A 14,742-nucleotide genomic window follows, 5' to 3' on the forward strand; every position below is an offset into this window, starting at 1 on the left:
AAGGACAAATAAGCACTATGTAAGTTTGCTAGCCAACTCACATTAGAGTGATTTTCTTTGTACAGTGAGGTTTAAACTGTTGCAGGACCCCACATCAATTAATACAGTTGTTATTGAAAACAGGCAGTGGCGTAGCGTGGGTTGTCAGCACCCGGGGCAAGGCAAGTAATTTGCGCCCCCTAACCCGTGGATTTGTGCCCCCTAACCCGTGGATTTGCCCTAACCCCAGATGTTGCGCCCGGTGCGGCCGGCCCCCCCTGCACCCCCCACGCTACGCCACTGAAAACAGGAAAAAAATGAATATCCAACTAGCACAACAGGGCTTTCTCTCCTCTCCAGCCTCTGTATGCTCCCCACACCTTCCACAAGACACACACACACACACACACACAAACTGTGCACAAGAAGACAAAAGGTTATTCCTCCCCCAATTTGGCATGCAGCAATGCTTGTGGAACTATCTCCCCAATGCTACATTAAATTCTCCCCTCACTGTGGGTAGAAAAACTTTCTCTACCCTCATTGTCCCAATTCCCAAGAAATAGAATTAATGGACCTGAATGTTCCTCTTGTATCTTTGAGAGTAGCAATTATTTCATCACAAGGATTTTAGATCTTGATGCTAAAATGTAATACCTACAATCTGCTGAACATATTTACTTCTGGAGTTGTGTAATTGATGGCTCACAATGGAGTAAAGAAATAATAATTCAGTTGTCATTATCTCCCCAGTAATTATAAAAACCACCATAATCAACTCATCTGGCTAGTGCTTTCCAGAATACAGTGGAAAACAGTTAAACAAGCACTACTGAAATCATTATAAGTACATACGTGTTCCAGGGACACCTAATATTAGGGAGAAGAGAGAGGCAGGGCACTGTCATTTTAGTTAGTTTCCTTCTTTCATTGTTTAGGTCAAGCTTCAAATCAGTGTTTCCTAATTAGCATTCAAGGCACGCATATGGCATGCTGTTGAGGTTAAGGATAAGATTGGAAGATGTGCCTTTGAGAAGCTCCTTGGCAGAGCCAGATGCCATCCAACTAATCTTCAAATCCAGCCCATTTGTAGTAATAAGATCCTGACATAATAGCAGCTCTGCCACATCAGCTCCAATGCCCTTTCTAGTGCAGCATTCTGTTCTTACAGTGATCAGCCAGTTAATATTGTAAACTGGAATTCCTGGCTTCCAAGTGAAGTTACAGTACAGGATGTTGCTGCTGCTGCTTTTGCTGCTCCCAGATTTGGTGTGCAAAGTGCATACAGTTAAGCTCATCAATAATAGTCCTGTAGATATTCCACATGAGTGGTATGAGCCAGGTGATCTCCTCATTGGCGGGATGGTGTCTCATATGCGTTATGTTTTCTCCAAAAGCTTATTCAACAGACACCCTTCTCAAGTCTCCAATAAGACCCCATCGTAAGGAAATGTCCCTTGATTTCATTTTACCAATTCTTTCTTTTAGTGTGGCTGTCTGCAAATAGCTTTGATTACTGTTTAAAAACAGGAATAGACCTGCTTCTTCATGGCTGGGTGGCTGGACGTTAAGAAAATGAAAAACTGAAATGCCTCTACATTTAGATTATACCTATACTAGCAGTTGAAGATTTGGAAACATTAGCGTTTCATGATCCAATTGCTCTGTGGTTTTGTTATAATACATAGCCTCTGAGAGCTTCCATTATGTAAGGGGAGTATGGGGCAGCTTTTGTATTTCACCCAAATTTTCAGACATGTTCAAGCTTTATAGTTCTTTATTTCAGGAGTGGACAACTTTTGCCCCATGGGCCTCACGTGGCCCTCAGCTTAATAGCATATGGGTGGCATGGAGGAGAAAGCATGTGGGGAAGTGAGACAGCTGAGAGGGAGAGGGAGAGAGGAATGGGGAAAAGCAGGAGGTGGGAAATAAATCACAGGGAGACAGAGAAAAAGGTGTAGCCCTAACAACTATTGACTCTGGTCATTGGCTTGTTCCTCACTCACTCCCAACATTCCTGCTTTATTTGTTAGGAGGTGCAAAGAATGAAAGGGTGGGGGAAACAGTTTTAAAAATTATATTGTGATGAGATGAGAAAAAAAACTGTGGATGACACTTAAAATGACCAACATGCAGACCCCGCAGGTATTTCAGATGATAACAAACAAATGAGGCCAAATGTGCTGGCTGTTCTATTTAAAATTGCAATCTAAGGTTCATTCTGGTTTGACAAGATTGAACTTGCTGTGTCCTTTAAAAGTTGAATGTTTTATTATCCTCTTGTGGGTTTAATGTCATACATTTTTTCCTCCAAGTTTAATTTTGCCACTCAAACCCCTTAAATGATTTTACATTTTGTACTCCTGAAATCCCTGATAATTTTCATTTTTTCACTCTGTCGAAATTTCTGTTCTACCATTTTTAGATAATGCTTTACAGTAAATGCATCAAATCTGTAGAATGTCCACCTGTCCCCAACACTTAGTGACTCTAAATTGCCTCTTCATTTTCATGCATTATAGTATGTGCAATTTTATTTTCAACTAAGATGTGCTGTGGATCTTTTTAAATGTACTGAAATGGTGCAATGGGTTCTTGCATAAAATGTAATAAGACTAGAAATTGTTCATCTGGCTTATCACACATAACGTGTAATTATTAATTATTAATAATAGTGTGTTCTCTGCCTCTTCAAGAAGGACCTTGGGGTTAAATGATTCTTTGGTACTTTCTCTGCCTGAGATATTTGCTGTCAATCTTTTCCTGCGGAAATGTATATATTCAACTAGTTTTGGCTGTTGTGAATTTTCTTAGTTGTACTGAATTGAAATAATAATCCTGTTTAGGTTTTGAAAATAATAAAATAACGTTTCTGTTAGCTAGTTTGAGTTATTCATACTAAACATTGGGCAGTGGATTTAATAATAATAATTAATTAATTGTCCATTTTCTCTGGGTCAGACTAATATTATATCCTAATAATCAGTGACTTCCAGCAAAAATCAGGGTGTGAGGTTGATGGTTAATCAGTGATGAGTCATTGAAATATATGCACATAGAGAGACTTGGCTTAAAATGCCCATTTCCTAAATTTTCAACCTACAGGTTATCATTAGGCTTTCAACCTATGAAGAGTAAGATGTAGTGAGGAAATACACATATATTATTTCATACTATCTTTTCATTTTAAATCTCCAATAGAATGTGGTTACCAGAAAAAGGGATGTGCTGTAGAACAGAATGAGAGGCTTAAAGCATCCTAGAAGGGAACACGCATTTGTGTAATGAAACAACTTGCTAAGGGAAAACTGGGAATGAGAGCAAAAATATAACACTTTTCCTTTACAGAGCAGAACATAGCTCAGCAGTATAGCACAGGCTGTGCATGCCAAAAGTCCCAGGTTCATTCCCTGGTTTTTTAAAAATATGATTTGGAAATATCCTTCTCTGAAACACTGGAGAATACATTAGCTGGCAGCCTGCAAAGAAAATACTGACTTTGGTGTGCTGAATATGAAGCAGCTTATCACATTCCTTTTATGTTCACTTAACCCTGGGTTTCAACCTATAAAAAGCTGGATTCTAAAGATACACACAGAGGTCCAGTACTGGAGGAAGTTTTTGCAGGTTCAGGAACTCTCCAAATGTGGTAATAGTTCCAAAAACTGTAGCATGCTTCAGTAAGCATTTGTAGCTGAAGCACAATGGTGATAAAGAACAAAATGGACAGCACTCATGAAGTGAAATTCAAGACAATCTATCCATTCTCTATAGACATCTCCACAGTCTATATCTGCTGAGAGATTAAAAATCCGATTTGAGCTACAGACTGCTCGAAACGGGCCTATCCTTATGAAAGCACAATTCTGCCTTTCTTATAGCGCTTCATTTATGACTAATTATGCTGGTTGTACCCTATATGTATACTCTGGCAGCTTAATCATTCTGATTAGAGTAGACCACTACCGAGACAAAACTACTTTGTGTACTGTTCAAAAGTCCCATGAAATAGCCAGCCACTTTATTTGCAGCGTGGTGACCAAGTTTTACCAGCACATCCTGGCCTTGGTGTTTGCTGTTGATGAGATCAATGAGAATCCCAGCATCCTGCCCAATGTCACACTTGGGTTCCACATCTATGACAGCTATTCCGATTCAAGGATGACCTATCGTTCTACTCTGGACCTGCTCTTTAAGTCACATCACTTTGTCCCAAACTACAAATGTGGCATTCAGAATAAAGTATTAGGAGTAATTGGGGGACTTGATTCTGATATTTCTTCACGCTTGGCAGACATCTTAGGTCTTTACAGGATTCCACAGGTAGGATTTGAGCCTGGGGGTAAGAGGGGTTTCCTTTAATCTTCCACTATAATTCCCTCTCTTTCCAGTAGGAACTTGAATGGGGAAAAGTAAAATCTGAATTATGTGGAACTGATTGGGGAGGGGGTATAACATGGATAATCAGAGATGTGAATGATAAGGGCAAGATGGCCTTCTGAATTCTATTAAATTAACTCTGTTGTATGTAAGGAGAATTGTTGCACCAGTGATATGAGTGAGCAAAAGTGGGTGGGTGGGTGTGTCTGTCTGTCCCTATAAAATAATGCAGAGTTTCACTTTAATTGTTGGAAATTTATAGGATTGCAGTGTAAAGGAGAAAAAATAATAAACGTAAGGATTATGGACCACTGATTCCACTCTAAAATGTCTGATTGTTGTTTTAGATTTCATATGGTTCATTTGAAACAGCAGACATTGATCAGATAAAGTTCCCTTCCTTTTACCGCATGGTTCCCAACGAAGGCCTTCAGTATCAGGGAATTATCCAGTTACTTCTGCATTTCAGATGGAAATGGGTCGGGCTCATTGCTATAAACGACCAAGGTGGAGAAACATTCTTGCAGACCATAGAGCCAATACTTTCCAAGCATGGAATATGTTCAGCATTCACAGAAAGAGTTCAAAAACATATATATTTCTCAGGTAATGGACTTGAAATGGTTGACGACCTACTGAATAATTTGCCAACTTTCATGAAAAGCAAAGCAAATGCAATTATTATATATGGAGAAAGTGCAACTGTTCGATGGTTGGGAGGTGTTATAGGAGTAGTTAAGATACTTCAACAAATCAATCCACAGTATAAAAAGATGTTATCTCCAGAAAAGGTTTGGATTACAACAGCCCAAATTGATTTTACATTGTATACCTTTCAAAAGATTACAGAGGTTGATAGACAAATGTTCCATGGTTCTATCTGCTTTTCAATTCAAGCAAAGGACCTTTGGGATTTTGAAGAATTTCTTAAGAATATAAATCTTTCATGGGCAGATGCAGATGGTTTTATCAACGATTTCTGGGAACAAGCATTTAGTTGTTCACTTTCAAACTCCACTGTGTCAACATACGCATGTACCGGGGAGGAGATGCTGGAGAGCCTTCCTGCGCCATTTTTTGAAATGAGCATGACTGGCCATAGCTACAGTATCTATAATGCAGTTTATGCTTTGGCACAAGCCTTACATATGACTTCCTCAACTAAAACCAACTTCAGAAAAATGGAGGGTGGAGACAAGCTATTTTATCAGAAAGTGGAACCCTGGAAGGTAATGTTTCTGTACTGACAGTTCTGTGATACCAATATTCCATTAACAAAGCAGAACATGAGCACCCAGCTCTTGTCATGCTTTTCAGATTCTTCCCTTCCCTTCAGATGATAATGTTTATACTCTAACTTATCCTCAATTATTCTTTTTGAAAGTACTTTTGACAGCAACTTCAACTGAATTTAAAGTGATTCATGATTTTCCACTCTCTTCCTTTGTCGGCTACTGAAAGTCAGAAACTTTCCATTGTGTAAAGGTTCTCTGAAAGAGAAAAAATGAGTAAAATCCATCTAGGAAAGCTATTTCAATAACCAATTCCTATTTTTGTTAGTCCATTTGATTCTCTTTCACTTTCCACCTAGCTCCACTCATTTCTTCAAGGGATGTCATTCAACAACAGTGCTGGAGATGAAATTACATTGAATGAACATGGAGAATTGGCCGCTGGATTTGATATTACAAATCTAATCACATTCCCAAATAAATCCTATGTCAGAATCAAAGTGGGAAGGCTGGACCCTCAGGCTCCTCCTGGCAAAGAATTCACCATTGATGAGGCCAGAATTGAATGGCACAGAAGTTTGACTCAGGTGGATAATAATGCATTATTATTATTATTATTATTATTATTATTATTATTATTAATTATACCTCGCTTTTATATGAAAAGTGAATATTTCATTGGTGGCAAGCTATCATTTGAATAACTCTCTTTACGCACATGAGCATGCCCAACTCCTTAAGATCATTATTGGTGGTTCTGCTTTTTAGGCTACTCTTTAAATGAGTTCTGTACATACACAGCTGCTAGGGACAGGACTTTTTTTGTGGTGGCCCCTGGTCTGTGGAAATGCTTCCCTTGAGATGTTCATTTGGCTTTGTCACTATTGCCCAGAAGTAGGATGAAAACGCTTCTGTTCCACCTGGCTGCTGATATAAGCTGATTTAGAGGTTGTAGGTTGTGTTTTATATAATATTGTTTTATTGAGATTGTATTTGCATATGGTGTATGTTTTTAAGCCACCAAGAGAGGACATTGCCTGATAGAGCAGTATAAAAAGGTATAAAGAAATAAGGAATGACAACAAAATGTTGGCAGGGCCTTACATGTATTTCAGAAAATAGATGTTTCCTGTCATTACTTTATGTGAGATTTATGAGTCAAGCCTTCAGTTTGTAACATTCAATGAAATGCAAATCTAGTTTTAATCCATTTATAAGACTGAGTATAGAACTTTGAATCTTTCTGAGTTTGAATACAGAAGGAATGTGCCCCCTGTGTAATATTGCTTAAAGCATGAGAGATATCAGATGGACGTAGAATTCTACAAACTATTTAATACTAAACTCTTCCCTTAACTTTATTCAATGCTAAATTTCCAATATCTTTGGATAGGTGCCACCCCTTTCAGAATGTAATGGCATCTGCCAACCTGGTTATGGGAAGAAAAAGAGAGAAGGAGAGAAATTTTGCTGCTATGATTGTGCTCCATGTCCAGATGGGATGGTCTCAAACGAGAAGGGTAGGACATGCTATTTCATGGTAGACCAGATTGCCCAAGTTACTGAAGTAAAATATGAGAGACTGTTTTGCAAGTTTGTTATAATTAACTTGGCACATTTTTTAAAATTATGTTGTTGTACATTATTCTCAGTGTTCATTTAGGTACAGTTTCTTCAGATAGGAAAATATTGTGCATATAATACATTTTAATACAAACGAATTCACATTTAGCATAGTGTAATAATGGCTGAACCTGTGATTTAGAATCCATAAAAGGAGCTTCCATTGATGGTATATTTAATTTCTGGTATTGAGAGAGAAGAGGAATTTTGGATAAACCATGAATCTCAATCCAACCCATAATGGAAAAGCTTCTAGCTGAAGTATCAGACACATTGCAAAAATCAATTGCTTTGTGTATGAGAAAGTATCCTGAAAAACACTTACGATCCAGACAAAGAAATGCATGCAGTAGAGACAATCTTACTAGGATCAAATGTCAAAGAGGAAGGAGACCTTGAGAAGCAATTATGAGACTTAAGGAATTTCCAGCAACTGAGGAGGAACTTGGGTAAAAAAGGACATAAAACAGAGAAAGTTCAAGTTTTGCAAAATGCTTGTATATTTTTTGAACATTTCAATACACTAGAAAGTAGACTTATGCTTGGAGGATAATGAATTGTTATTTTGAAATCATTCAGACCAAGAATGTGAAAGAAGAATCGTAACCCGAGGTACCACTGTAATTATATAAGAATCATTATTATTATGGTTCTAGGGGTTGCTCGTGCATAAGTTGTCGCCACTCCTGGCTAGGTTACCTGGGTGAACCCTTTCTGTCTGGACAGCCTCTCACCTGTGGCTGTCTCAATCGCTGGCAGAATCCGTCAGTGGGCGTTTCTTGAACTTCTTCCAGTAAAGAAGTTCTTTGACGCCTAGTCTCCTCCTACTCTCCCTGCGCGGAAGTCTTCTGCGCAGGGAGGGTGTGGGCAGCGGAGGACCCGTGCTCTCCCCGCTGGTCTCCGGCGAGGAGTCTTGGAGCCCCCTCACCGATTCCCCCATCTGCCCCCCTTCTCCACTGGTGCTACGCTGATTTCCTTCCCCAGCAGATGGGCTGCCTCTCTCCCTACTGGGACCCTCTCTGGCATCCCTCTGGAGCCTTCCCTCCGCCTCTGGCTCCGATGGCAGTTCCCTGACAACTATGGACATTCGTATAAATATTTTATGGCATTAACAAGAGGGCTAGTAAAAATGCCGTTATTATTCAGGATTAAAAAATAAGGGATCAGGATTTTCTAGTATTAAAACTTATTGGGCAATAGTAATACTCAGAATCGATCCACTAAAATGAATCTATGTATTTATTTCATAAAATTTATAAACCACTTCATAGTGGAAAAACTCTAATTGGTTGACAAGTAACTATCTATTTCAGTGGGACTGCTTTGAGTATGATTTGGTGGGATGGCACTCATTATACAAACTGTAATTGCTGATTCATATATGGAATAAAGAACCTATGGTATTTAACAGCAGGCTATGAGGGAATGCTTGTACATCTAGGACAAACATGCTGCTTCTATTGAAAATTCCAGACTATGTGCAGGATTTGTAGGAATCTTGGGCAGAAAGGTATCAAATTTTGCATGGTGAAATATAATGTTTGGTGGACTGCTTCTGATACAGATTTTAATATTCAGAACTATTCTGGTTCAATATTTTGTTAACTTCTTTTCAGATTTAGAAAATTGTGCAAGTTGTGCAAAGGATCTATACCCAAACAAAGGCCAGGATCTATGCATTCCTAAGATACCAAACTTCTTAGCTTTTGATGAAGTGCTGACCATTGTTTCAACTTCCACTGCACTTTTATTGTCTCTGATCACAGCTCTGGTGCTGGGCATCTTCATTAAGCACAGGAATACGGCCATAGTCAAAGCCAACAACAGAAGCCTCACCTACATTCTCCTCATCTCCCTCCTCTTGTGTTTCCTCTGTTCTTTGTTGTTCATTGGAAAACCTAATAAGGTGACCTGCCTTCTCCGACAAACGACTTTTGGTATCATCTTCTCTGTGGCCCTCTCTAGCATCTTGGCCAAAACTATATCAGTGGTTTTGGCATTCATGGCTACTAAGCCAGGATCCTCTATCAGGAAATGGGTGGGGAAAAGATTGGCTTACTCCATAGTCCTTTCCTGCTCTAAAACTCAAGTAGTGATATGTGCACTCTGGCTGACAATCTCTCCTCCATTCCCCGATGTGGACATGCACTCAATGCGGGAAGGAATTATATTTCTATGTAATGAAGGGTCAGTCCTCATGTTTTACTGTGTCTTGGGCTATATGGGTTTCCTGGCCATTGTCAGCTTCACTGTGGCCTTCTTAGCCAGAAAGTTGCCTGACAGTTTCAATGAAGCCAAGTTCATCACCTTCAGCATGTTGGTCTTCTGCAGCGTTTGGCTCTCCTTCATTCCAACTTACCTGAGCACCAGAGGAAAATACATGGTGGCTGTGGAGATCTTCTCCATCTTGGCTTCCAGTGCTGGCCTGCTGGGTTGCATCTTTTCCCCTAAATGCTACATTATTGTGATGAGGCCTGAGTTAAACAACAGAGAACAGTTGATACGGAGAAAGATATAAATGACAGAAGTTTTTGTTGGGTCTTAGGCTACCTGGCCTTGCTGACAATTAACAGTCTCATTGCACCTTTCCTAGTCAGGAAGTTGAAAAAATATAAATAATAGAAGGATTCAGCATATCATTTATGTTCTTGTTATTCCATATAGGAACATGTGTCTTTTATATGAATTGGGACTGTGTGAAGGAATGAAACTGTGGATAAGATCCAACATCACTTTCAATAAGACATTTGTAGCAGATCAGTCTAGGCAATGGAAAAATTCTGGAGAGCTTCAAAATCATCTACACATAGGGTGAACTAGTACACCCTAATTACATTTCTTATCTGAGTGAAAGACTGGTGACAGGGAGCTTCTTAACCATGTCAGATTGCCTCAGATCAGATGTGTTGTTTCTAAAGTGGTAAGACAATATTATCCAGTGTCTCTACCTCCTAATAACATTAGAACTCTCTCCAGAATTGTTTCCAGTAAGCAGTTAGTATGATAGCAAACAATGTCCAATACGTCTTACATAGGTGGAAGAGTGTAACAGCCCCCAGTTGTAGCAAATTAGGCAAGTGGGGAAAGGATGGGGTGGGTTCATCTCTAAAAATATTCTTAGGAATATCTCTTTCTAGCTATTTTTTCATTGTTAGCTCAGTACCTTCCTATCCAGGACCTAGTGTGGGCTGGTTTGATGGCTGGAGAACTTTGCCCCCCTACTAATATTAATTGAGAACCAAAGCTAGCTTCAGTTTTTGCTGTCATAAATCAATGAGCTAGCAATAAAAAAAAATAGCTAGAAAGAGATTGTGCTGATTATCCACTCCATCCATCACCCTCCTGTCTTGCATAACCCTCCGTTGGTCCTTCTTTTCACTCACTTCATATAGTCTGAGCACAAAATAGTTCTGAGGCCTGTTGCAATGTGATGGGTAAGCAGGGATGTTCTTTATTACACAGATATGCAGTAATTTTCACAGCTTTGTTTTCAAGATGCAACTTTAAAGGGCACAATTTTAATATATCATATTCCTGGGCTGTCGGTGGAGCTGGGTGGACATAGATCGCTGGATATTGTTTTTACATTAGCATACAGTGTATATTTTTCCAGAAATTTAAGATAACCATCCAAACAAGGGCTATAATCACTGTGTTCAAAGATACCAGTTTTCCTAGCTTTTGATTACACTTTGGCCATCATTTCATTTTTTTCTGCATTTCTACAGGCTCTGGTCACAGCTCTAGTGTTGGGCATCTTCTTTAAGCACAGAGCACTGCCATAGTCAAAGCCAACAACAGAAGTCTAATGTACATTCTCCTCACCTCCCTCCTCTTGTGTTTCCTCTGTTCTTTGCTGTTCATCGGAATGCCTAATGAGGCAACTTGCCTTCTCCGACAAACAAGTTCTGGCACCATATTCTCTGTCTCACTTAATAATAATAATAATAATAATAATAATAATAATAATAATAATAAGTTTATTTATATCCCACCCTCCCCAGCCAAAGCTGGGCTAACAACAGTAAAAATATCACAGTTTACATAAAATCACAATCAGTCAATTGAAATACATTCTAAAATCAATTCAGAATCAAATTAATGGTAATCATTGGGTTAGAGTTCTATGAGGACTACAGAAGGAGAGAGGGGGTCAGACTGTGCCTTGGCCAAACAGGCCAAACAGGTGGAACAGGTCTGTCTTGCAGGCCCTGCGGAAAGATGTCAAGTCCCACAGGGCCCTAGTCTCTTGTGACAGATAAGGGCCACAGCTGAAAAAGCCCTGGCTCTGGTTGAGGCCAGCCTAACTTCCCTGTGGCCCAGGATCTCCAAGATGTTTTTATTTGAAGACCATAAGGTCCTCCGTGGGACTTATCAGGAGAGGCGGTCCCGTAGGTATGAGGGTCCTAGGCCATATAGGGCTTTAAGGTTAAAACCAGCACCTTAAATCTGATTCTGAACTCCACCAGGAGCCAGTGCAGCCGGTATAGCACCAGGTGAATGTGATCCTATGGCGAGGACCTTGTAAGGAGTCTTGTCACGGCATTCTGCACCCACTGGAGTTTCTGGGTCAGTCTCAAGGGCAGCCCCACGTAGAGTAAGTTACAATAATCAAGCCTGGAGGTGACCGTTGTGTGGATCACAGTGGTTAGGTCAGGGCGAGAGAGGTAAGGAGCCAACTGCTTAGCTTGGCAGAGATGAAAAAATGCATCATGGCCAAAACCATCTCTGTGGTTTTGGCATTCATGGCTACCACACCAGGATCCAGGATGAGGAATTGGATGAGGAATAGACTGGCTTATTCTATTGTCCTTTCCTGTTCCTTGTTCAAGTAGGGATCTGTCTTCTCTGACTGGCAACCTCTCCCCCATTCCCAGATTTGGACATACACTCAATGACTGAGTAAATCATACTGTTTGCTCCAAATGATATGAACCCACTGGGCATGAGGCCTTTTTCTATATCACACACATTTCCTATGTGTGATGGGAACACCATGACCTTATTATAGTCAGAGTGAGTGGTCACAGAGGCCTCCAACTATGTCAGGAAGACTGTGATGTAAAGGGTTTTGGTTGTTCTTCTTGCAAACATTCCAATACAAATGCATCTTAAGTCTATCAATGTTATTAGAGTTTTATTTCCCAGACTTCCTGTGTGCTGACATTGTTTGGATCTTTTCTATCACTGTTCTAAAGATCCAGACAAAAACAGGAGTAGTTAATATTACATGGGTCAGAAGATGTGACACTTTCAATAGTTGCCTATTAGACTAGCCAAAAAAAAAAAAAAGAGAGAAAGAGAGAGAGAGAAAAGCTTTATGTTGTTTTGAACTGTTTTAAATTTTCTTTAATATTGTGTTTTAATATTAATGTTGTGTTTTATTTGTTGTAACCTGCCCTGGGACCTTAGGGTGAAGCACAGGTAATAGACAACAACAACAACAACAACAACAACAACAACAACAACAACAACATTTCATTCTCTAAAAAATAAATATTGAGGTTCTTTCACAGACTGAGTTTTGTTTTTCTTCACCAGCAAGATTTTTGCAGAAGAATTTCAAATCAGATAACCAGCATTCAATAATTTTGCAGCTATCGATTTCCCACTTTAACAGGGGAGGTTTAAGACCTGTTCCTACTCCATCACAGAAGTGAATGTCTTCCCTGCAATTATCTAAATCACTATACTCAATCAGCATGGCCTATTCTCCAGTGGTTTTCAAGAAGGCAGTTAGGAAAACAAAATTCAACACCTGAGTATGAAATGATTATAAGTACTCCAGTGCTAAGATTAGGTATGAGAGGGAGGCAGGGCTCTGTCATTTTGATCAATTTTCCTCTTTCTTTGTATAGAAAATCAGGTTGCTGTTTTTTAATTGGCGTTCAAGCCATGCCATTGTAAGCCTTGCTTCCATAATGCTGCTGAGGTTTATGGTAAGGTGTATTCACATCCCTTTGAGTATTGCACTAGCAGAGTTTGTTGCGACCCAAGGCATCTTGTTTAAATCAGGCTGATGAGAGTATTAATGCTAACATGAATGTTGCAGACTGAAAGATTCAAGAGAGTCCATGTTCAGGGGGAGTTGTGCTCTCAGAATGGTGCTTCTTCTTCTTCTTCTGCTGCTGCTGCTTTCAAATATGGTGTGCAAAGTTCAAAATGTGACTTGCTTGAGAAATAATGCTGTATATATTCCACATGAATGGCATGAGCGAGGTGATCTCATCATTGGTGGAATGGCATCCCATATCCATTACATTTTCCCCCAACTTTTGTTCAACCATCACCCTGCTCAGTCCTCTGTTAACACTCCATTGTAAGTAAATGGTCTTTAATTTTATCTTACTGATTCTTTTATATTCATAAGATTGACTGTGAAGTATTTTTTTAAAAGGAATAGAAGAGTTTTTTAATGGATGGAAGGAAGGACACAATTGTTAATAAGAATATGAAATGATCAAAAAGTGAACATAGACTATGATGGATATTTCAAAACATGACATTTTTTTGATCCAATTGCTCATTGTTCTGGTTATAATGCATAGCTGCTTAGCCGCTAGTAGACTGCGTATCACATGTTGACCTCAGCCTAATTCAGTGTGAATGGAGGAGAGAGGAAAAAATGAGGGAAAGACAGTAGACTGGGTGACAGAAAGAGAGGAAATGGAAGTGGGAGACCTACCAAACAAATCACTTTGGGGAAATAAGTCATTCTATGATTAGATGCCCAAAATATCTGCACCACACACTTCAGATATGTCTTGACCAATTTGTGCGCTTTAAAAATGGCAGTCTAGGGTGCATCCAGGTTTTGCAAAATTATATTTGCTGAGGCCTTCATTATACAAATAAATGTAAAAATCAACAAATATTATTTATCTTCTTGTAGCTGTTGTTTCACAGCCTTTTCATCGGCCACCCTGACTTCTTCAATGGCTTACTCATTTGTTTTCAACAGATTCACAATCAACTTCATGCTTTTACTCTCTGGGATTTTTTCCTCCAATATTTTTAGATAAACCTTTTCAAGTAGGGACACCAAATCTCTGGAATGCCTGCCCTAAGAAGACCCACCTGCTCCTAACACCTTGTTGCCTTTAGATGCCAGCCAAAAATTGTTATTTATAAAGATCCTTTGTGCTACTCGCACAATTTTCTACATCTGAAAAGAAGTTATCAAAATATTGAACCATAATTATTCTGAATATTAAAATCTGCATCAGCAGTCATCCACCAAGTACTATATTTGCAAATTTTGAATACTTTCTTCTCAATTTTCTTCTAAATCCTTCACATAGTCTGGAATTTTCAACAGAAACAGCATGCTTTTACTCATCTCTGAACTCCTCCTTAGACATTTATATTTTCTTAATTGATTGCCATAAATTATTACTGCCCCACATAAATATATATATACTAGCATTCCCCCATAGCCTGTTTTTGAATACCGTAGGTTCTTTATCTCATATATGTTCTTTATTCCATATATTAATCAGGAGTTACAATAATAATGAATGCAAGTTAG

General features: G+C 39.2%; 1 protein-coding gene across 1 annotated transcript; it reads left to right on the forward strand.

Moving 5' to 3' along the window:
* Positions 1-4,140: 4,140 nt before the first annotated feature.
* LOC310747319 (vomeronasal type-2 receptor 26-like) lies at positions 4,141-9,732 on the forward strand (the record flags this gene model as incomplete). The annotated part of the gene is made up of 4 exons (XM_083581685.1): positions 4,141-4,302; positions 4,707-5,150; positions 5,951-6,167; positions 8,831-9,732. The coding sequence occupies 4 exons, from the start codon at positions 4,141-4,143 to the stop codon at positions 9,730-9,732; spliced, it is 1,725 nt and encodes a 574-aa protein (XP_083437811.1).
* Positions 9,733-14,742: the final 5,010 nt, after the last annotated feature.

The sequence above is a fragment of the Podarcis filfolensis genome (genome assembly GCF_964270895.1).
Source record: "Podarcis filfolensis genome assembly, chromosome: 13".
Classification (NCBI taxonomy): Eukaryota; Metazoa; Chordata; class Lepidosauria; order Squamata; family Lacertidae; genus Podarcis; species Podarcis filfolensis.